Source organism: Phyllobates terribilis, unplaced genomic scaffold (genome assembly GCF_046119375.1).
Source record: "Phyllobates terribilis strain yellow unplaced genomic scaffold, ASM4611937v1 Scaffold_5__5_contigs__length_657084704, whole genome shotgun sequence".
NCBI classification, from domain to species: Eukaryota; Metazoa; Chordata; class Amphibia; order Anura; family Dendrobatidae; genus Phyllobates; species Phyllobates terribilis.
The window spans coordinates 347,814,075-347,837,358 of record NW_027362765.1 but is presented as its reverse complement, the minus strand read 5'-3'; the positions used below and the strand labels follow the sequence as shown (position 1 = coordinate 347,837,358).

General features: G+C 58.1%; 1 protein-coding gene across 5 annotated transcripts in view; it reads right to left on the bottom strand.

Annotated features, from left to right (window-relative positions):
* The window catches only part of SHTN1 (shootin 1), a 134,735-nt gene that overhangs the window by 15,487 nt on the left and 95,964 nt on the right, over positions 1-23,284 (bottom strand). For 4 of the 5 annotated variants that reach the window (XM_073684609.1, XM_073684611.1, XM_073684613.1 and 1 more), the window contains 6 exons: positions 18,125-18,207; positions 17,384-17,484; positions 16,920-16,991; positions 16,091-16,138; positions 15,899-16,019; positions 5,281-5,443 (listed from right to left, as the gene is read on the bottom strand). In XM_073684609.1, the coding sequence (XP_073540710.1) occupies positions 5,281-5,443; positions 15,899-16,019; positions 16,091-16,138; positions 16,920-16,991; positions 17,384-17,484; positions 18,125-18,207 (588 nt within the window). The remainder of the gene's footprint in view (positions 1-5,280; positions 5,444-15,898; positions 16,020-16,090; positions 16,139-16,919; positions 16,992-17,383; positions 17,485-18,124; positions 18,208-23,284) is intronic. The other variant, XM_073684610.1, reaches the window with a different exon arrangement.

Genomic DNA, 23,284 nt, shown 5'->3' with positions numbered 1-23,284 from the left:
TTCGCCCTGTCTTTCCCTGGCGTTTGACCCTGGCTAGGGAAGGGAGGGGGATGAGCACTAGTCGATCCCCACTGACAACTAAAGACAACAAGGGGGAACAAATAAGGGAAAATAGCTTAGCTTTTAGACGACTTCAGAGAGATGAAAACACGTCCTCATAGGTCCAGAGAGGAAGAAGCAATGCACTTGCTCCGAGCCTTCACAATGAGTAATGTGAGTATCGCCGGCACCTCCCTCTGGCAGACAGCAGGTATTTATACACCCAGGCCAGGGAGTTAATTAGCCAGAGGAAGGTAGAGGCTGTCTTTCTAGGACCCAGCGGCTAAGAAGGTGTCTGTAATGCCAAATATAGAGATCTCCTGCAGCCCACTGCAGGTCGACTGTGTCACCTCTGACACACCCGTGACAGTCCCCCCCTCCTCTACGAGTGGCCTCCGGACACTCAGGACCAGGTTTCTCAGGATAAGAGGTGTGGAATGAACGAACCAACCTGAGAGCGTTCACCTCTGATGCTGAAACCCACATCCTCTCCTCTGGACCATAACCCCTCCAGTGCACCAAGTATTGTAGAGAACGACGCTGGAGATGAGAATCTACAATCCTTGAAATCTGGAACTTCAGATTACCATCAACCATTACTTCTTGAATAAGGACCTGTGGAAAACATTGTGGGTCCTAAGGGCCTGAGGAAGCTCAAGATGAAACGCTGCTGGGTTAATAACGGCAGGTATTTTATAGGGACCAATAAACCTAGGTCCCAGCTTCCAAGAAGGAACTTTCAATCTTATATTCCTGGTAGACAACCACACAAAGTCATTCACATTCAGGTCCGGACATGGCAAGTGTTTTTTGTCAGCCATATGTTTATATCTGTCTCCCATGATCTTCAAATTACTCAGAACACCCTGCCACACCGAGGAGAGCGACGAAGCAAACCGTTCCTCCTCAGGAACTCCTGAAGCTTCTCCCCCACTGAAGGTACCAAACTGTGGATGGTAACCGTATGCACCGAAGAACGGTGACCTGCCAGTGGATTCTTGTCGATGATTATTAATGGTAAATTCTGTCAGCGGTAAGTAGGATGCCCAATCCTCCTGATTTTCTGAGACGAAACACCTGAGGTAGGTCCCCAAATCCTGATTAAATCGCTCGGTCTGTCCATTCGACTGAGGGTGGAAGTCAGAGGAAAAGGACAGCTGCACCCCCAGTCTAGAACAGAATGCCTTCCAGAACTTGTAAACAAACTGGGTCCCCCGATCTGACACCACATCGGAGGGAACCTCGTGAAGCTTCACAATCTCATTTATGAACACCTGAGCAAGTGTCTTAGCATTGGGAAGTGCAGGTAAGGCGACGAAGTGAACCATTTTACTGAACCTATCTACCACCACCAAAACCACCGTTTTGCCTGCAGATACCAGTAGGTGAGTAATAAAATCCATGGACAAGTGTGTCCATGGCCTACTAGGAATAGGTAGCGGAAGAAGAGTACCAGACAGACGAAACCTTAGAACGTGCGGAAATACTACAAGCAGATACATGTTCAATCACATCCCGATGCAATCCCGGCCACCAAAAACCACGAGAGGAGGTCCGCGGTTGCCTTACCACCTGGATGACCAGCAAGCACAGAGTTATGATGTTCCTTAATTACTTTGCGGCGCAGATTAGATGGTACAAATAACTTTCCTGAAGGGCAGGAGGCAGAGGAGTCCCCCTGAGCCTCCAGGTCAGGATACTGTGCTGAAATGACTATCCCCTTCTGTAATATCGGGGCAGGGTTCTCATGGTCACCACAACCAGGGAAGCTCCGGGACAAAGACTTGACCCCCTGGATGAAAAGTGACATCAAAATTGAACCTAGTAAAAAACAGGGACCATCTGGCTTGCCTAGGGTTGAGACGTTTAGCTGACTGGAGATATGACAGGTTCTTATGGTCAGTAATAACAGTAATAGGATGGACAGTCCCCTCCAACCAATGTCGCCATTCTTCGAAAGCTAATTTTATCGCCAAGAGTTCCCTATTACCCATGTCATAATTTCTCTCAGCCGAAGACAATTTTTAGAAAAGAAAGTGCATGGACGCCATTTACCAGGGGACGAACCCTGAGACAACACAGCCCCAACCCCGACATCCAATGCATCAACCTCCACAATAAAGGGTTTGGAAACATCTGGTTGACTGAGTATAGGTGCAGTGGCAAAATGATTCTTTAAGGAAGAAAAAGCCTGGAGGGAAGCATCCGACCATTGGGAAAAATCAGACCCCTTCAAATTAGTAAAGCCCAGAAAACGGTGTAGGGCCTTCAGGTTCTCGGGATGGTCCCAATCAAGGACTGCACGGATATCCTCCGGATCCATCTGAAAACCCAGAGATGACAACAAGTACCGAAAAAACTGCTCCTCCTGGACAGTGAAAACACATTTCTCTAGTTTGGCATAAAGTTTGTGATCCCTTAATATCTGGAGCATCTGCTTAACATGCCCCCGATGTGTCTCCAAATCAGGTGAATAAACCAAAATATCATCCAGGTAGATCACCACAAACCTCCCCACCAAATGATGGAAAATATCATTTATGAAATGCTGGAACACCGCAGGTGCATCGGTCAAACCGAAAGGCATAAACAGACTCTCGAAATGCCCTTCAGGGGTATTGAACGCCGTCTTCCATTCATCCACTTCTCTCATTATAACCAGATTGTAGGCTCCCCTTAAATCCATCTTGGAGAAGACCTTAGCTCCCACAACCTGGCTGAACAAATCAGGAATCAGAGAAAGAGGGTCTGGATCACGGATGGTAATCTGATTTAATTCCCGGAAATCTAAACAGGGACGTAGACCTCCATCTTTTTGCTTCACAAAGAAGAACCCTGCCGCCACAGGAGAAGATGAGGGTCTGATAAGTCTCTTCTCCAGACTTTCCGCAATGAAATCCTTCATGGCTTGTCTCTCAGGGCCAGAAAGATTATACAGTCTGGACTTCAGTAGTTTAGCTCCGGGGATCAGCTGAAAAGGACGATGAGGAGGTAAATCCTGACACCCCCTCTCAGAAAAAATCCCCTCAAAACCAGACAGAAAAGCAGGTCATATTTCCGTAGAGACAGCAGCAATGGAAATATCTAAGCAGTTCTCATGGCAGTAATCTCCCCATTCAATAATCTCCCCGTTTGCCAATCCACCAATGGATTATGTTTCACCAGCCAGGGAAGACCCAAAGCAATTGAGGTGGGAAGATTGTCCAGGACATAGCAAGGGATTATTTCACATTGAACTGACCCCATCCTCACTTTTACATTATGTACAATCTGAGTAAATTCCTTCTGTGCAAGTGGCGCTGAGTCGATGGCGAAAATGGGAATAGCTTCAGCTAAAGCACAGCAAGCGAGACCATGGGTATTCACAAACTCAGCTTCAATCATGCTGACTCCGGCTCCACTGTCAACAAACACAGAAATTTTCTCAGTTTTGCTCTCTAGCACCACCTCTGTTGTCAGGACAAACCGGGAACTGCAGGTTGGCAACACATGCACCCCTTGTTTATCTAACTCCAGACTACAAAGTGTTAATGGGGCCTCCTCACATTGATGACCTGTAGCCACTGCTGAACCTCACAGCGGAGGTCATTCACCTCCAGAGACAGCCTGCGCAGCTGCTCTGGGATCTCTGCAACTGATCCCATACCAAGAGAAAAAGGGGGAAAAAAAAGTGTCCGTTTTTTTTTTTCAAAATGTGCTCGGCCGGCGATAATGTCAAGGTGTGGGAAAGACTTAGTGCAACACAAAGGGAAGAGGGAAAGGGAGCCCAGACTCTGGGCAAAGGGGGAATGGAGACCTCCACGGCTGATCTACTATCACCCTGTCTCCCCTAACGTCCCCATACTGGCTCTTCACCAATCGTCGCACGCGAACCTCGCCCTGTCTTTCCCTGGCATATGACCCTGGCTAGGGAAGGGAGGGGGTTAAGCGCTAGTCAATCCCCACTGACAACTAAAAAAAACAAGGGGGAACAAATAAGGGAAGATAGCTTAGCTTTTAGACGACTTCAGAGAGATTAACACCCGTCCTCATAGCTCCAGAGAGGATGAAGTAATGCACTTGCCCCGAGCCTTCACAAAGGGTAATATGAGTATCGCCGACACCTCCCTCCAGCAGACAGCAGGTATTTATACACCCAGGCCAGGGAGCTATACCAGCCAGAGGAAGGTAGCGGCTGGATCCTAGAGAGACAGCCTCTAAAGAGGTGTCTATAATGCCAAACGTAGAGATCTCCAGCAACCAACTGCAGGGCGACTGTCTGTCACCTCTGACACCCCCGTGACAGTTCTTCAACGACTTTTGAGCCTGAGAGAATGGGGGAGAGGTGATGGAAGACATCAAGAAAATGCTAAAACAGTAACAGAGAAGTGATGGGAATGGTCACTGCCAAAACACTTCTGGTCTATAGACCGATACCAGACTGAGAGGACGCAGCCGCATTTTGACATCTCTTCCATGTTTTCAGGATTTCTGGAGGTTTCTATAGAGGAGAAGCTTCTAGACTTTCGTCAGCTGTGACTAATTCTCCAAATTTTACAATTTGAGGCTCTTTGTGCGGCTCCAGCGCTCAGGTTACGGCCACGGGAAGAGCACAAATACCTTAACTGAGAAGATCCATCCGAGCAAGTCGCACTTTCCAATGCCGACGAGCCGGGACGTGATTGTCGCCCGACAGATCCCCAATATCGGTCATGAAACACTGTGACGATACAGCATAAAATCTTAATAAGCCAGACGATTAGATTTGTTAATCCAAGAGAAATACCTTATTGTGCTTTATTAGAGATTGCTGGCTGTGTTTTATTAATGTTCTGCTTGCTGGTCAGTTTATGTACACTAATTCACCTAACCCCCTAATGACCACACACCCCTCACAGGAGCCTGTGATCTATGGAGGCTCCTGGGGGATCGGAGCGGCCGATCTATGGAGGCTCCTGGGGGATCGGAGCGGCCGATCTATGGAGGCTCCTGGGGGATCGGAGCGGCCGATCTATGGAGGCTCCTGGGGGATCGGAGCGGCCGATCTATGGAGGCTCCTGGGGGATCGGAGCGGCCGATCTATGGAGGCTCCTGGGGGATCGGAGCGGCCGATCTATGGAGGCTCCTGGGGGATCGGAGCGGCCGATCTATGGAGGCTCCTGGGGGATCGGAGCGGCCGATCTATGGAGGCTCCTGGGGGATCGGAGCGGCCGAGCAGGGGGGGGGGATCTGAAGAGAAAACTCCCTAATTCCATTACTTACTGGGAGGACGCCTTGGCGTGGAGCTGCTTGTCAGGTGGGAGTAGGTGTCCGACATCACTGCCGCCGCCATCTTTAGCGCTTCGTTCCTTCTGGCTGAGGGGTGCGCTGGACACCGAGCCCAGGACGGGCAATGATTTTGATTCGAAGCCACTAAGGGTCCCTGCTGCACCACGAGAAAAACAGACAGTGAATGAGCGGGGAAAGGACGCGGACACAATCTCCAGGGGACAACTACCCCAATCATCTGGGAACAAGTACAGCAACCAATCCAGCCCTGCCCGGCTGACACTACAGACCGCTCGGCTGACACTACAGACCCCCCCGCTGACACTACAGACCCCTCGCACCGCTGACATTACAGACCACTCGCACCGCTGACACTACAGACCCCCCAGCACCGCTGACACTACAGCCCCCCCCATCTCTCTGACACTACAGACCCCCCCATCTCTCTGACACTACAGACCCCCCCCGCACCGCTGACACTACAGACCCCCCCCGCACCGCTGACACTACAGACCCCCCCGCACCGCTGACACTACAGACCCCCCCGCACCGCTGACACTACAGCCCCCCCGCACCGCTGACACTACAGACCCCCCAGCACCGCTGACACTACAGCAACCCCCCCATCTCTCTGACACTACAGACCCCCCCGCACCGCTGACACTACAGTCCCCCCCATCTCTCTGACACTACAGACCCCCCCGCACCGCTGACACTACAGACCCCCCCATCTCTCTGACACTACAGGCCCCCCCGCACCGCTGACTCTACAGACCCCCCCATCTCTCTGACACTACAGGCCCCCCCGCACCGCTGACTCTACAGACCCCCCCGCACCGCTGACACTACAGACCCCCCCCGCATCGCTGACACTACAGACCCCCCCATCTCTCTGACACTACAGACCCCCGCACCGCTGACACTACAGACCCCCCCCGCACCGCTGACACTACAGACCCCCCCCCGCACCGCTGACTCTACAGACCCCCCCCGCACCGCTGACACTACAGACCCCCCGCACCGCTGACACTACAGACCCCCCACAACGCTGACACTACAGACCCCCCCGCACCGCTGACATTACAGACCCCCCCGCACCGCTGACACTACAGCAACCCCCGCACCGCTGACACTACAGACCCCCCACACCGCTGACACTACAGCCCCCCCCGCACCGCTGACACTACAGACCCCCCCGCACCGCTGACACTACAGACCCCCCCATCTCTCTGACACTACAGACCCCCCCGCACCGCTGACACTACAGTCCCCCCCATCTCTCTGACACTACAGACCCCCCCGCACCGCTGACACTACAGACCCCCCCATCTCTCTGACACTACAGGCCCCCCCGCACCGCTGACTCTACAGACCCCCCCATCTCTCTGACACTACAGGCCCCCCCGCACCGCTGACTCTACAGACCCCCCCGCACCGCTGACACTACAGACCCCCCCCGCATCGCTGACACTACAGACCCCCCCATCTCTCTGACACTACAGACCCCCGCACCGCTGACACTACAGACCCCCCCCGCACCGCTGACACTACAGACCCCCCCCGCACCGCTGACACTACAGACCCCCCCCCGCACCGCTGACTCTACAGACCCCCCCCGCACCGCTGACACTACAGACCCCCCGCACCGCTGACACTACAGACCCCCCACAACGCTGACACTACAGACCCCCCCGCACCGCTGACATTACAGACCCCCCCGCACCGCTGACACTACAGCAACCCCCGCACCGCTGACACTACAGACCCCCCACACCGCTGACACTACAGCCCCCCCCGCACCGCTGACACTACAGACCCCCCCGCACCGCTGACACTACAGACCCCCCCGCACCGCTGACACTAGAGACCCCCCCGCACCGCTGACACTACAGACCCCCCGCACCGCTGACACTACAGACCCCCCCCGCACCGCTGACACTACAGACCCCCCCGCACCGCTGACACTACAGACCCCCCCCATCTCTCTGACACTACAGACTCCCCGCACCGCTGACACTACAGACCCCCCGCACCGCTGACACTACAGACCCCCCCCGCACCGCTGACACTACAGACCCCCCCAGCACCGCTGACACTACAGACCCCCCCCGCACCGCTGACACTACAGACCCCCCGCACCGCTGACACTACAGACCCCCCCATCTCTCTGACACTACAGACCCCCCCGCACCGCTGACACTACAGGCCCCCCCATCTCTCTGACACTACAGACCCCCCCGCACCGCTGACACTACAGACCCCCCCCCGCATCGCTGACACTACAGACCCCCCCATCTCTCTGACACTACAGACCCCCGCACCGCTGACACTACAGACCCCCCCCGCACCGCTGACACTACAGACCCCCCCCGCACCGCTGACTCTACAGACCCCCACCCGCACCGCTGACACTACAGACCCCCTGCACCGCTGACACTACAGACCCCCCACAACGCTGACACTACAGACCCCCCCGCACCGCTGACATTACAGACCCCCCCGCACCGCTGACACTACAGCAACCCCCGCACCGCTGACACTACAGACCCCCCCGCACCGCTGACACTACAGACCCCCCCCGCACCGCTGACACTACAGACCCCCCCGCACCGCTGACACTACAGACCCCCCCGCACCGCTGACACTACAGACCCCCCCGCACCGCTGACACTACAGACCCCCCCCGCACCGCTGACACTACAGACCCCCCCGCACCGCTGACACTACAGACCCCCCCGCACCGCTGACACTACAGACACCCCCCATCTCTCTGACACTACAGACTCCCCGCACCGCTGACACTACAGACCCCCCGCACCGCTGACACTACAGACCCCCCCCGCACCGCTGACACTACAGACCCCCCCAGCACCGCTGACAATACAGACCCCCCCCGCACCGCTGACACTACAGACCCCCCCCCCGCACCGGTGACACTACAGCCCCCGGCACCGCTGACACTACAGACCCCCCCCGCACCGCTGACACTACAGACCCCCCCGCACCGCTGACACTACAGACCCCCCCAGCACCGCTGACACTACAGACCCCCCCGCACCGCTGACACTACAGCCCCCCCCGCACCGCTGACACTACAGACCCCCCCATCTCTCTGACACTACAGACCCCCCGCACCGCTGACACTACAGACCCCCCGCACCGCTGACACTACAGACCCCCCCGCACCGCTGACACTACAGACCCCCCCGCACCGCTGACACTACAGAACCCCCCATCTCTCTGACACTACAGACCCCCCGCACCGCTGACACTACAGACCCCCCCGCACCGCTGACACTACAGCCCCCCCCTGCACCGCTGACACTACAGATCCCCCCCCGCACCGCTGACACTACAGCCCCCCCCGCACCGCTGACACTACAGACCCCCCCATCTCTCTGACACTACAGACCCCCCGCACCGCTGACACTACAGACCCCCCCATCTCTCTGACACTACAGACCCCCCGCACCGCTGACACTACAGACCCCCCCGCACCGCTGACACTACAGACCCCCCCCCGCACCGCTGACACTACAGACCCCCCCCCGCACCGCTGACACTACAGACCCGCCCGCACCGCTGACACTACAGACCCCCCCGCACCGCTGACACTACAGACCCCCCGCACCGCTGACACTACAGACCCCCCGCACCGCTGACACTACAGACCCCCCCCCGCACCGCTGACACTACAGACCCCCCCCGCACCGCTGACACTACAGACCCCCCCCCGCACCGCTGACACTACAGACCCCCCCCCGCACCGCTGACACTACAGACCCCCCCCCCGCACCGCTGACACTACAGCCCCCCCCGCACCGCTGACACTACAGACCCCCCCCGCACCGCTGACACTACAGACCCCCCCGCACCGCTGACACTACAGACCCCCCCGCACCGCTGACACTACAGACCCCCCCGCACCGCTGACACTACAGACCCCCCCGCACCGCTGACACTACAGACCCCCCCGCACCGCTGACACTACAGACCCCCCGCACCGCTGACACTACAGACCCCCCCGCACCGCTGACACTACAGACCCCCCGCACCGCTGACACTACAGACCCCCCCGCACCGCTGACAATACAGACCCCCCGCACCGCTGACACTACAGACCCCCCCGCACCGCTGACACTACAGACCCCCCAGCACCGCTGACACTACAGACCCCCCAGCACCGCTGACACTACAGACCCCCCCATCTCTCTGACACTACAGACCCCCCCGCACCGCTGACACTACAGACCCCCCCATCTCTCTGACACTACAGACCCCCCGCACCGCTGACACTACAGCCCCCCCCGCACCGCTGACACTACAGACCGCCCCGCACCGCTGACTCTATAGACCCCCAGCACCGCTGACACTACAGACCCCCCAGCACCGCTGACACTACAGACCCCCCCGCACCGCTGACACTACAGACCCCCCGCACCGCTGACACTACAGACCCCCGCACCGCTGACACTACAGACCCCCCCATCTCTCTGACACTACAGACCCCCCCGCACCGCTGACACTACAGCCCCCCCCGCACCGCTGACACTACAGACCCCCCGCACCGCTGACACTACAGCCCCCCCCGCACCGCTGACACTACAGCCCCCCCCGCACCGCTGACACTACAGCCCCCCCCCCACCGCTGACACTACAGCCCCCCCCCCCGCACCGCTGACACTACAGACCCCCCCCGCACCGCTGACACTACAGACCCCCCAGCACCGCTGACACTACAGACCCCCCCCGCACCGCTGACACTACAGACCCCCCGGCACCGCTGACACTACAGACCCCCCCCATCTCTCTGACACTACAGACCCCCCGGCACCGCTGACACTACAGACCCCCCCATCTCTCTGACACTACAGACCCCCCCGCACCGCTGACACTACAGCCCCCCCCGCACCGCTGACACTACAGACCCCCCGCACCGCTGACACTACAGCCCCCCCCGCACCGCTGACACTACAGCCCCCCCCGCACCGCTGACACTACAGCCCCCCCCCCGCACCGCTGACACTACAGACCCCCCGCACCGCTGACACTACAGACCCCCCAGCACCGCTGACACTACAGACCCCCCAGCACCGCTGACACTACAGACCCCCCAGCACCGCTGACACTACAGACCCCCCCGCACCGCTGACACTACAGACCCCCCGCACCGCTGACACTACAGACCCCCCCGCACCGCTGACACTACAGCCCCCCCGCACCGCTGACACTACAGACCCCCCCCACCGCTGACACTACAGACCCCCCAGCACCGCTGACACTACAGACCCCCCAGCACCGCTGACACTACAGACCCCCCCGCACCGCTGACACTACAGCCCCCCCGCACCGCTGACTCTACAGACCCCCCCCGCACCGCTGACACTACAGACCCCCCGCACCGCTGACACTACAGACCCCCCCGCACCGCTGACACTACAGGCCCCCCCGCACCGCTGACACTACAGACCCCCCCAGCACCGCTGACACTACAGACCCCCCCAGCACCGCTGACACTACAGACCCCCCGCACCGCTGACACTACAGACCCCCCCGCACCGCTGACACTACAGACCCCCCCGCACCGCTGACACTACAGACCCCCCCCCGCACCGCTGACACTACAGACCCCCCCAGCACCACTGACACTACAGACCCCCCCGCACCGCTGACACTACAGACCCCCCCCGCACCGCTGACACTACAGACCCCCCCGCACCGCTGACACTACAGACCCCCCCAGCACCGCTGACACTACAGACCCCCCCCGCACCGCTGACACTTCAGACCCCCCCCGCACCGCTGACACTTCAGACCCCCCCGCACCGCTGACACTACAGACCCCCCCAGCACCGCTGACACTACAGGCCCCCCCGCACCGCTGACACTACAGACCCCTCCGCACCGCTGACACTACAGACCCCCCCGCACCGCTGACACTACAGACCCCCCCAGCACCGCTGACACTACAGACCCCCCGCACCGCTGACACTACAGACCCCCCCCGCACCGCTGACACTACAGACCCCCCCCGCACCGCTGACACTACAGACCCCCGCACCGCTGACTCTACAGCCCCCCCCGCCGCTGACTCTACAGCCCCCCCCGCACCGCTGACTCTACAGCCCCCCCCGCACCGCTGACACTACAGACCCCCCCCGCACCGCTGACACTACAGACCCCCCAGCACCGCTGACTTTACAGCCCCCCCCGCACCGCTGACACTACAGACCCCCCCCGCACTGCTGACACTACAGACCCCCCCCGCACCGCTGACACTACAGACCCCCCCCGCACCGCTGACACTACAGACCCCCCCCGCACCGCTGACACTACAGACCCCCCCCGCACCGCTGACACTACAGACCCCCCCGCACCGCTGACACTACAGACCCCCCCCGCACCGCTGACACTACAGACCCCCCCGCACCGCTGACACTACAGACCCCCCCCCGCACCGCTGACACTACAGACCCCCCCGCACTGCTGACACTACAGACCCCCCCGCACCGCTGACACTACAGACCCCCCCGCACCGCTGACACTACAGACCCCCCCGCACTGCTGACACTACAGACCCCCCCCGCACCGCTGACACTACAGACCCCCCATCTCTCGGACACTACAGACCCCCCCGCACTGCTGACACTACAGACCCCCCCCGCACCGCTGACACTACAGACCCCCCATCTCTCGGACACTACAGACCCCCCCGCACCGCTGACACTACAGACCCCCCCGCACTGCTGACACTACAGACCCCCCGCACCGCTGACACTACAGACCCCCCCCATCTCTCGGACACTACAGACCCCCCCATCTCTCTGACACTACAGACCCCCCCATCTCTCTGACACTACAGGCCCCCCCGCACCGCTGACACTACAGACCCCCCAGCACCGCTGACACTACAGACCCCCCCGCACCGCTGACACTACAGACCCCTCCGCACCGCTGACACTACAGACCCCCCCGCACCGCTGACACTACAGACCCCCCCAGCACCGCTGACACTACAGACCCCCCGCACCGCTGACACTACAGACCCCCCCCGCACCGCTGACACTACAGACCCCCCCCGCACCGCTGACACTACAGACCCCCGCACCGCTGACTCTACAGCCACCCCCGCCGCTGACTCTACAGCCCCCCCCGCACCGCTGACTCTACAGCCCCCCCCGCACCGCTGACACTACAGACCCCCCCCGCACCGCTGACACTACAGACCCCCCAGCACCGCTGACTTTACAGCCCCCCCCGCACCGCTGACACTACAGACCCCCCAGCACCGCTGACACTACAGACCCCCCCCGCACCGCTGACACTACAGACCCCCCCCGCACTGCTGACACTACAGACCCCCCCGCACCGCTGACACTACAGACCCCCCCCGCACCGCTGACACTACAGACCCCCCCCGCACCGCTGACACTACAGACCCCCCCGCACCGCTGACACTACAGACCCCCCCCGCACCGCTGACACTACAGACCCCCCCGCACCGCTGACACTACAGACCCCCCCCCGCACCGCTGACACTACAGACCCCCCCGCACTGCTGACACTACAGACCCCCCCGCACCGCTGACACTACAGACCCCCCCGCACCGCTGACACTACAGACCCCCCCCGCACCGCTGACACTACAGACCCCCCATCTCTCGGACACTACAGACCCCCCCGCACTGCTGACACTACAGACCCCCCCCGCACCGCTGACACTACAGACCCCCCATCTCTCGGACACTACAGACCCCCCCGCACCGCTGACACTACAGACCCCCCCGCACTGCTGACACTACAGACCCCCCGCACCGCTGACACTACAGACCCCCCCCATCTCTCGGACACTACAGACCCCCCCATCTCTCTGACACTACAGACCCCCCCCGCACCGCTGACACTACAGACCCCCCCGCACCGCTGACACTACAGACCCCCCCGCACTGCTGACACTACAGACCCCCCGCACCGCTGACACTACAGACCCCCCCCATCTCTCGGACACTACAGACCCCCCCATCTCTCTGACACTACAGACCCCCCCCGCACCGCTGACACTACAGACCCCCCGCACCGCTGACACTACAGACCCCCCCGCACCGCTGACACTACAGACCCCCCAGCACCGCTGACACTACAGACCCCCCCCATCTCTCTGACACTACAGACCCCCCCCGCACCGCTGACACTACAGACCCCCCGCACCGCTGACACTACAGACCCCCCCGCACCGCTGACACTACAGACCCCCCCCATCTCTCTGACACTACAGACCCCCCCCGCACCGCTGACACTACAGACCCCCCCCGCACCGCTGACACTACAGATCCCCCCGCACCGCTGACACTACAGACCCCCCCGCACCGCTGACACTACAGACCCCCCCCGCACCGCTGACACTACAGACCCCCCCCGCACCGCTGACACTACAGACCCCCCCATCTCTCTGACACTACAGACCCCCCCCGCACCGCTGACACTACAGACCCCCCCGCACCGCTGACACTACAGACCCCCCCCGCACCGCTGACACTACAGACCCCCCCCGCACCGCTGACACTACAGACCCCCCCCGCACCGCTGACACTACAGACCCCCCCGCACCGCTGACACTACAGACCCCCCCATCTCTCTGACACTACAGACCCCCCCGCACCGCTGACACTACAGACCCCCCCCATCTCTCTGACACTACAGACCCCCCCCGCACCGCTGACACTACAGACCCCCCCGCACCGCTGACACTACAGACCCCCCCGCACTGCTGACACTACAGACCCCCCGCACCGCTGACTCTACAGACCCCCCCGCACTGCTGACACTACAGACCCCCCCGCACCGCTGACACTACAGACCCCCCCGCACCGCTGACACTACAGACCCCCCCGCACTGCTGACACTACAGACCCCCCGCACCGCTGACTCTACAGACCCCCCCGCACTGCTGACACTACAGACCCCCCGCACCGCTGACACTACAGACCCCCCCCATCTCTCTGACACTACAGACCCCCCCCGCACCGCTGACACTACAGACCCCCCCCATCTCTCGGACACTACAGACCCCCCCATCTCTCTGACACTACAGACCCCCCCCGCACCGCTGACACTACAGACCCCCCGCACCGCTGACACTACAGACCCCCCCGCACCGCTGACACTACAGACCCCCCCCATCTCTCTGACACTACAGACCCCCCCCGCACCGCTGACACTACAGACCCCCCCGCACCGCTGATACTACAGACCCCCCAGCACCGCTGACACTACAGACCCCCCCAGCACCGCTGACACTACAGACCCCCCCGCACTGCTGACACTACAGACCCCCCCCGCACCGCTGACACTACAGACCCCCCATCTCTCGGACACTACAGACCCCCCCGCACTGCTGACACTACAGACCCCCCATCTCTCGGACACTACAGACCCCCCCGCACCGCTGACACTACAGACCCCCCCGCACTGCTGACACTACAGACCCCCCCCATCTCTCTGACACTACAGACCCCCCCCGCACCGCTGACACTACAGACCCCCCCGCACCGCTGACACTACAGACCCCCCGCACCGCTGACACTACAGCCCCCCCCGCACCGCTGACACTACAGCCCCCCCCGCACCGCTGACACTACAGACCCCCCCGCACCGCTGACACTACAGACCCCCCCCATCTCTCTGACACTACAGACCCCCCCCGCACCGCTGACACTACAGACCCCCCCGCACCGCTGACACTACAGACCCCCCAGCACCGCTGACACTACAGACCCCCCCAGCACCGCTGACACTACAGACCCCCCCGCACTGCTGACACTACAGACCCCCCCCGCACCGCTGACACTACAGACCCCCCATCTCTCGGACACTACAGACCCCCCCGCACTGCTGACACTACAGACCCCCCATCTCTCGGACACTACAGACCCCCCCGCACCGCTGACACTACAGACCCCCCCGCACCGCTGACACTACAGACCCCCCCATCTCTCTGACACTACAGACCCCCCCGCACCGCTGACACTACAGACCCCCCCGCACTGCTGACACTACAGACCCCCCGCACCGCTGACACTACAGACCCCCCCCATCTCTCGGACACTACAGACCCCCCCATCTCTCGGACACTACAGACCCCCCGCACCGCTGACACTACAGACCCCCCCCATCTCTCTGACACTACAGACCCCCCCCGCACCGCTGACACTACAGACCCCCCCCATCTCTCTGACACTACAGACCCCCCCCGCACCGCTGACACTACAGACCCCCCCCGCACCGCTGACACTACAGACCCCCCCGCACCGCTGACACTACAGACCCCCCCGCACCGCTGACACTACAGACCCCCTGCACCGCTGACACTACAGACCCCCCCGCACCGCTGACACTACAGACCCCCCCGCACCGCTGACACTACAGACCCCCCGCACCGCTGACACTACAGACCCCCCCGCACCGCTGACACTACAGACCCCCCCGCACCGCTGACACTACAGACCCCCCGCACCGCTGACACTACAGACCCCCCGCACCGCTGACACTACAGACCCCCCAGCACCGCTGACACTACAGACCCCCCCATCTCTCGGACACTCCTCTCACTTACCTGAGGAGCCCTGCTCAGTTGTCACTTTGCGGCGCCGTAAAATTCTCTCCAGTTCACTCTCGGTGGAGGCCGGGGCCATGGCGGCCAGTCTGCATCTACTGGGGGAGGGGCCCAGAGAGTCCTAAATATGGGGAAAGTGTCAGTGAGAGGAGAAGAGGGCGCCGGGGACAGAAGCCAAAGACCCGCACTCACCAGGATCCCCCGCAGCTCCTGCACCGCGCTGCCAGACGACCGCTCCACCTGCAAGAGGCACCGAGATTACCGCACTGCCATCACACATTCCTGCCGGGGGAGAGGCGGCCGGGGGGAGAGGAGGCCGGGGGAAAGGAGGCCTGATGACGCCAGGGGAGAGGAGGCCGGGGGAGAGGAGGCCTGATGAGGCCTGGGGAGAGGAGGCCTGAGGAGGCCGGGGGAGAGGAGGCCTGATGAGGCCGGGGGAGAGGAGGCCTGAGGAGGCCGGGCGCTACGGTGGGACGTAGTGCACATCTTGTGACCCTGTACCGGTCCCGTGCCTCTTCCCCTCTCGCTGGTAAATACGGTGTGCCCACAATGGCAGCGCTCGACGGCTCAGACCTCGCCGAGGACGACCCGTCTAATATGGAGGCCGACCCGTCTAATATGGAGGCCGAGGACAACCCGTCTAATATGGAGGACGACCCGTCTAATATGGAGGACGAGGACGACCCGTCTAATATGGAGGACGAGGACGACCCGTCTAATATGGAGGCCGACCCGGCTAATATGGAGGCCGAGGACGACCCGTCTAATATGGAGGACGACCCGTCTAATATGGAGGCCGACCCGTCTAATATGGAGGCCGAGGTCACTGATCCTGGGGGTTGATGTCCATGATAGACAGTGGAGGAAGGGAAACAATATGGACGACATTCACAGCATGCGGTACCACCCCGCGAGGGGAGGAGCTAACTACACCAGGTCATGTGACGAGGGGCCGTCACAACGTGCAGAGGAAACCGCAACATGCAGCACAAACCGCACCGCAGGCCATGCACGGACTTACCGTGTCTTCCTCCATACTGGCAGCAGGGGGCGCTGCGGTGGGTGCTGCGGGCCCCGGCTCTGGGCGAGTCACCTGGTCATACAAAATGCACGGAGTGTTCACACCCGGAGGACGGGGAAGCAATTGGGGCCTGTGCACACCGCGCTTTTACCCGACGGCCCGCACAGCGCAGCGCGACCTCGACGGCCCGCACAGCGCAGCGCGACCCCGACGGCCCGCACAGCGCAGCGCAACGGCCGGCAGAGCGGTGATGTCACTGAGAAGCAGAGCGGTGCTGTATAGCGGATACTCGGGCATTACACGCACATACAGACACATCTATAGGGATAACTGAGTAACGCCATCAGGACCCGGCAGGAGGTAACGGGAAGTTATGAATCTTGGGGTTTGGTCCACCCATCACAGAGTATATACTATACCAATAGTCTCCCATGGATACTGGGAGTTGTAGTCCAAATTCTCACCTGAGTCTTCACTCGGAGCGTCTGCTGCACGGGCCGCAGGTGGACACCCCTCTTGATCCGATCCATCATCTCCTCCACGGCCTGACGCTTCACATCCCCCGCTAAAGAAAGGGCAGAGAGGTCAGTGACCCCTAAACGTAACAGCCCCCCAAAGTCCACCAGAGGCCCCGCCCCCACCACAGGGACGTCTCTATAAAGCATGAAACATTGTGACCCCCCATTATCAGGACCCCCAGACCTTAGTGACACAGCGGAAGAGCTGGAGCCCCCTGATAATCGGCAGACATCCCCCACTAACGGCCGCTCCAGAATCTTCCCAGCTGTGAGGAGGACTGTGAGGAATGATGGGGGTCATTGTTCTGCTGGAAAGATAAATGACGGCCAAAATCCATCTGAAGAAGGCGGCGAGATCTCCGAGGATCTACTGATACTTCACACAAAGGAGATCCCGGCCCAGAGCATCCCTGAGCCCCCCGGAGATAGCAACGAACACCCCCCACACACACACACCGCAGATAGCAATGAGGCCCCCCCCGGAGATAGCAACAAGCCCCCGCCGTGCAATGTGGGGGTAATGAGGGGCATAGTGTCTCCCGGCCGGCGAGGGGCACCGACATTAAACAGAAGCCGCATATTACACAGGTATTACCTGTATCCACCCTGTCATTGCCACAGAAGAGCACTGCTACCCTCATCATGCTGGGACAATGCACATAATAGTGGGGGGATCCGGCCTCTTACCGCTGTCCGGCTGCTGAGCGACGTCCGGCTTCACCGCGGCCCCCGACACCGGGGGCTTCCTTCGGATAATAGACATGAGGGAGCTGAGAAAGAAAGGACGGTCACATACTACTACACCCAGCATCCACACATCCTCCCCGTATACATCTATAGGGGATAACAGTCACATACTACTACACCCAGCATCCACACATCCTCCCCGTATACATCTATAGGGTAAACAGTCACATACTACTACACCCAGCATCCGCACATCCTCCGCGTATACCTCTATAGGGGATAACAGTCACATACTACTACACCCAGCATCCGCACATCCTCCCCGTATACATCTATAGGGGATAACAGTGACATACTACTACACCCAGCATCCACACATCCTCCCCGTATACATCTATAGGGGATAACAGTCACATACTACTACACCCAGCATCCACACATCCTCCCCGTATACATCTATAGGGGATAACAGTCACATACTACTACATCCAGCATCCACACATCCTCCCCGTATACATCTATAGGGGATAACAGTCACATACTACTACACCCAGCATCCGCACATCCTCCCCGTATACCTGTATAGGGGATAACAGTCACATACTACTACACCCAGCATCCACACATCCTCCCCGTATACATCTATAGGGGATAACAGTCACATACTACTACACCCAGCATCCACACATCCTCCCCGTATACATCTATAGGAGATAACAGTCACATACTACTACACCCAGCATTCACACATCCTCCCCGTATACCTCTATAGGGGATAACAGTCACATACTACTACACCCAGCATCCACACATCCTCCCCGTATACATCTATAGGGGATAACAGTCACATACTACTACACCCAGCATCCGCACATCCTCCCCGTATACATCTATAGGGTAAACAGTCACATACTACTACACCCAGCATCCGCACATCCTCCGCGTATACCTCTATAGGGGATAACAGTCACATACTACTACACCCAGCATCCGCACATCCTCCCCGTATACATCTATAGGGGATAACAGTGACATACTACTACACCCAGCATCCACACATCCTCCCCGTATACATCTATAGGGGATAACAGTCACATACTACTACACCCAGCATCCACACATCCTCCCCGTATACATCTATAGGGGATAACAGTCACATACTACTACACCCAGCATCCGCACATCCTCCCCGTATACCTGTATAGGGGATAACAGTCACATACTACTACACCCAGCATCCACACATCCTCCCCGTATACATCTATAGGGGATAACAGTCACATACTACTACACCCAGCATCCACACATCCTCCCCGTATACATCTATAGGAGATAACAGTCACATACTACTACACCCAGCATTCACACATCCTCCCCGTATACCTCTATAGGGGATAACAGTCACATACTACTACACCCAGCATCCACACATCCTCCCCGTATACATCTATAGGGGATAACAGTCACATACTACTACACCCAGCATCCACACATCCTCCCTGTATACATCTATAGGGGATAACAGTCACATACTACTACACCCAGCATCCACACATCCTCCCCGTATACCTCTATAGGGGATAACAGTCACATACTACTACACCCAGCATCCACACATCCTCCCCGTATACCTCTATAGGGGATAACAGTCACATACTACTACACCCAGCATCCACACATCCTCCCCGTATACCTCTATAGGGGATAACAGTCACATACTACTACACCCAGCATCCGCACATCCTCCCCGTATACATCTATAGGGGATAACAGTCACATACTACTACACCCAGCATCCGCACATCCTCCCCGTATACATCTATAGGGGATAACAGTCACATACTACTACACCCAGCATCCGCACATCCTCCCCGTATACATCTATAGGGGATAACAGTCACATACTACTACACCCAGCATCCGCACATCCTCCCCGTATACATCTATAGGGGATAACAGTCACATACTACTACACCCAGCATCCGCACATCCTCCCCGTATACATCTATAGGGGATAACAGTCACATACTACTACACCCAGCATCCACACATCCTCCCCGTATACCTCTATAGGGGATAACAGTCACATACTACTACACCCAGCATCCACACATCCTCCCCGTATACCTCTATAGGGGATAACAGTCACATACTACTACACCCAGCATCCACACATCCTCTCCGTATACCTCTATAGGGGATAACAGTCACATACTACTACACCCAGCATCCACACATCCTTCCTGTATACATCTATAGGAGAGAACAGTCACATACTACTACACCCAGCATCCACACATCCTCCCCGTATACATCTATAGGGGATAAGTCACATACTACTACACCCAGCATCCACACATCCTCCCCGTATACATCTATAGGGGATAACAGTCACATACTACTACACCCAGCATCCACACATCCTCCCCGTATACCTCTATAGGGGATAACAGTCACATACTAGTACACCCAGCATCCACACATCCTCCCCGTATACCTCTATAGGGGATAACAGTCACATACTACTACACCCAGCATCCACACATCCTCCCCGTATACCTCTATAGGGGATAACAGTCACATACTACTACACCCAGCATCCGCACATCCTCCCCGTATACATCTATAGGGGATAACAGTCACATACTACTACACCCAGCATCCACACATCCTCCCCGTATACCTCTATAGGGGATAACAGTCACATACTACTACACCCAGCATCCACACATCCTCCCCGTATACCTCTATAGGGGATAACAGTCACATACTACTACACCCAGCATCCACACATCCTCCCCGTATACCTCTATAGGGGATAACAGTCACATACTACTACACCCAGCATCCACACATCCTCCCCGTATACCTCTATAGGGGATAACAGTCACATACTACTACACCCAGCATCCGCACATCCTCCCCGTATACCTCTATAGGGGATAACAGTCACATACTACTACACCCAGCATCCGCACATCCTCCCCTTATACCTCTATAGGGGATAACAGTCACATACTACTACACCCAGCATCCACACATCCTCCCCGTATACATCTATAGGGGATAACAGTCACATACTACTACACCCAGCATCCGCACATCCTCCCCGTATACCTCTATAGGGGATAACAGTCACATACTACTACACCCAGCATCCGCACATCCTCCCCGTATACCTCTATAGGGGATAACAGTCACATACTACTACACCCAGCATCCGCACATCCTCCGCGTATACATCTATAGGGGATAACAGTCACATACTACTACACCCAGCATCCGCACATCCTCCCCGTATACATCTATAGGGGATAACAGTCACATACTACTACACCCAGCATCCGCACATCCTCCCCGTATACATCTATAGGGGATAACAGTCACATACTACTACACCCAGCATCCGCACATCCTCCCCGTATACATCTATAGGGGATAACAGTCACATACTACTACACCCAGCATCCGAACATCCTCCCCGTATACATCTATAGGAGATAACAGTCACATACTACTACACCCAGCATCCGCACATCCTCCCCGTATACCTCTATAGGGGATAACAGTCACATACTACTACACCCAGCATCCGCACATCCTCCCCGTATACCTCTATAGGGGATAACAGTCACATACTACTACACCCAGCATCCGCACATCCTCCCCGTATACCTCTATAGGGGATAACAGTCACATACTACTACACCCAGCATCCGCACATCCTCCCCGTATACCTCTATAGGGGATAACAGTCACATACTACTACACCCAGCATCCGCACATCCTCCCCGTATACCTCTATAGGGGATAACAGTCACATACTACTACACCCAGCATCCGCACATCCTCCCCGTATACATCTATAGGGGATAACAGTCACATACTACTACACCCAGCATCCGCACATCCTCCCCGTATACATCTATAGGGGATAACAGTCACATACTACTACACCCAGCATCCGCACATCCTCCCCGTATACATCTATAGGGGATAACAGTCACATACTACTACACCCAGCATCCGCACATCCTCCCCGTATACATCTATAGGGGATAACAGTCACATACTACTACACCCAGCATCCGCACATCCTCCCCGTATACATCTATAGGGGATAACAGTCACATACTACTACATCCAGCATCCGCACATCCTCCCCGTATACATCTATAGGGGATAACAGTCACATACTACTACACCCAGCATCCGCACATCCTCCCCGTATACCTCTATAGGGGATAACAGTCACATACTACTACACCCAGCATCCGCACATCCTCCCCGTATACCTCTATAGGGGATAACAGTCACATACTACTACACCCAGCATCCGCACATCCTCCCCGTATACCTCTATAGGGGATAACAGTCACATACTACTACACCCAGCATCCGCACATCCTCCCCGTATACCTCTATAGGGGATAACAGTCACATACTACTACACCCAGCATCCGCACATCCTCCCCGTATACCTCTATAGGGGATAACAGTCACATACTACTACACCCAGCATCCGCACATCCTCCCCGTATACATCTATAGGGGATAACAGTCACATACTACTACACCCAGCATCCGCACATCCTCCCCGTATACATCTATAGGGGATAACAGTCACATACTACTACACCCAGCATCCGCACATCCTCCCCGTATACATCTATAGGGGATAACAGTCACATACTACTACACCCAGCATCCGCACATCCTCCCCGTATACATCTATAGGGGATAACAGTCACATACTACTACACCCAGCATCCGAACATCCTCCCCGTATACATCTATAGGGGATAACAGTCACATACTACTACACCCAGCATCCGCACATCCTCCCCGTATACATCTATAGGGGATAACAGTCACATACTACTACACCCAGCATCCGCACATGCTCCCCGTATACATCTATAGGGGATAACAGTCACATACTACTACACCCAGCATCCGCACATCCTCCCCGTATACATCTATAGGGGATAACAGTCACATACTACTGCACCCAGCATCCGCACATCCTCCCCGTATACATCTATAGGGGATAACAGTCACATACTACTACACCCAGCATCCGCACATCCTCCCCGTATACATCTATAGGGGATAACAGTCACATACTACTACACCCAGCATCCGCACATCCTCCCCGTA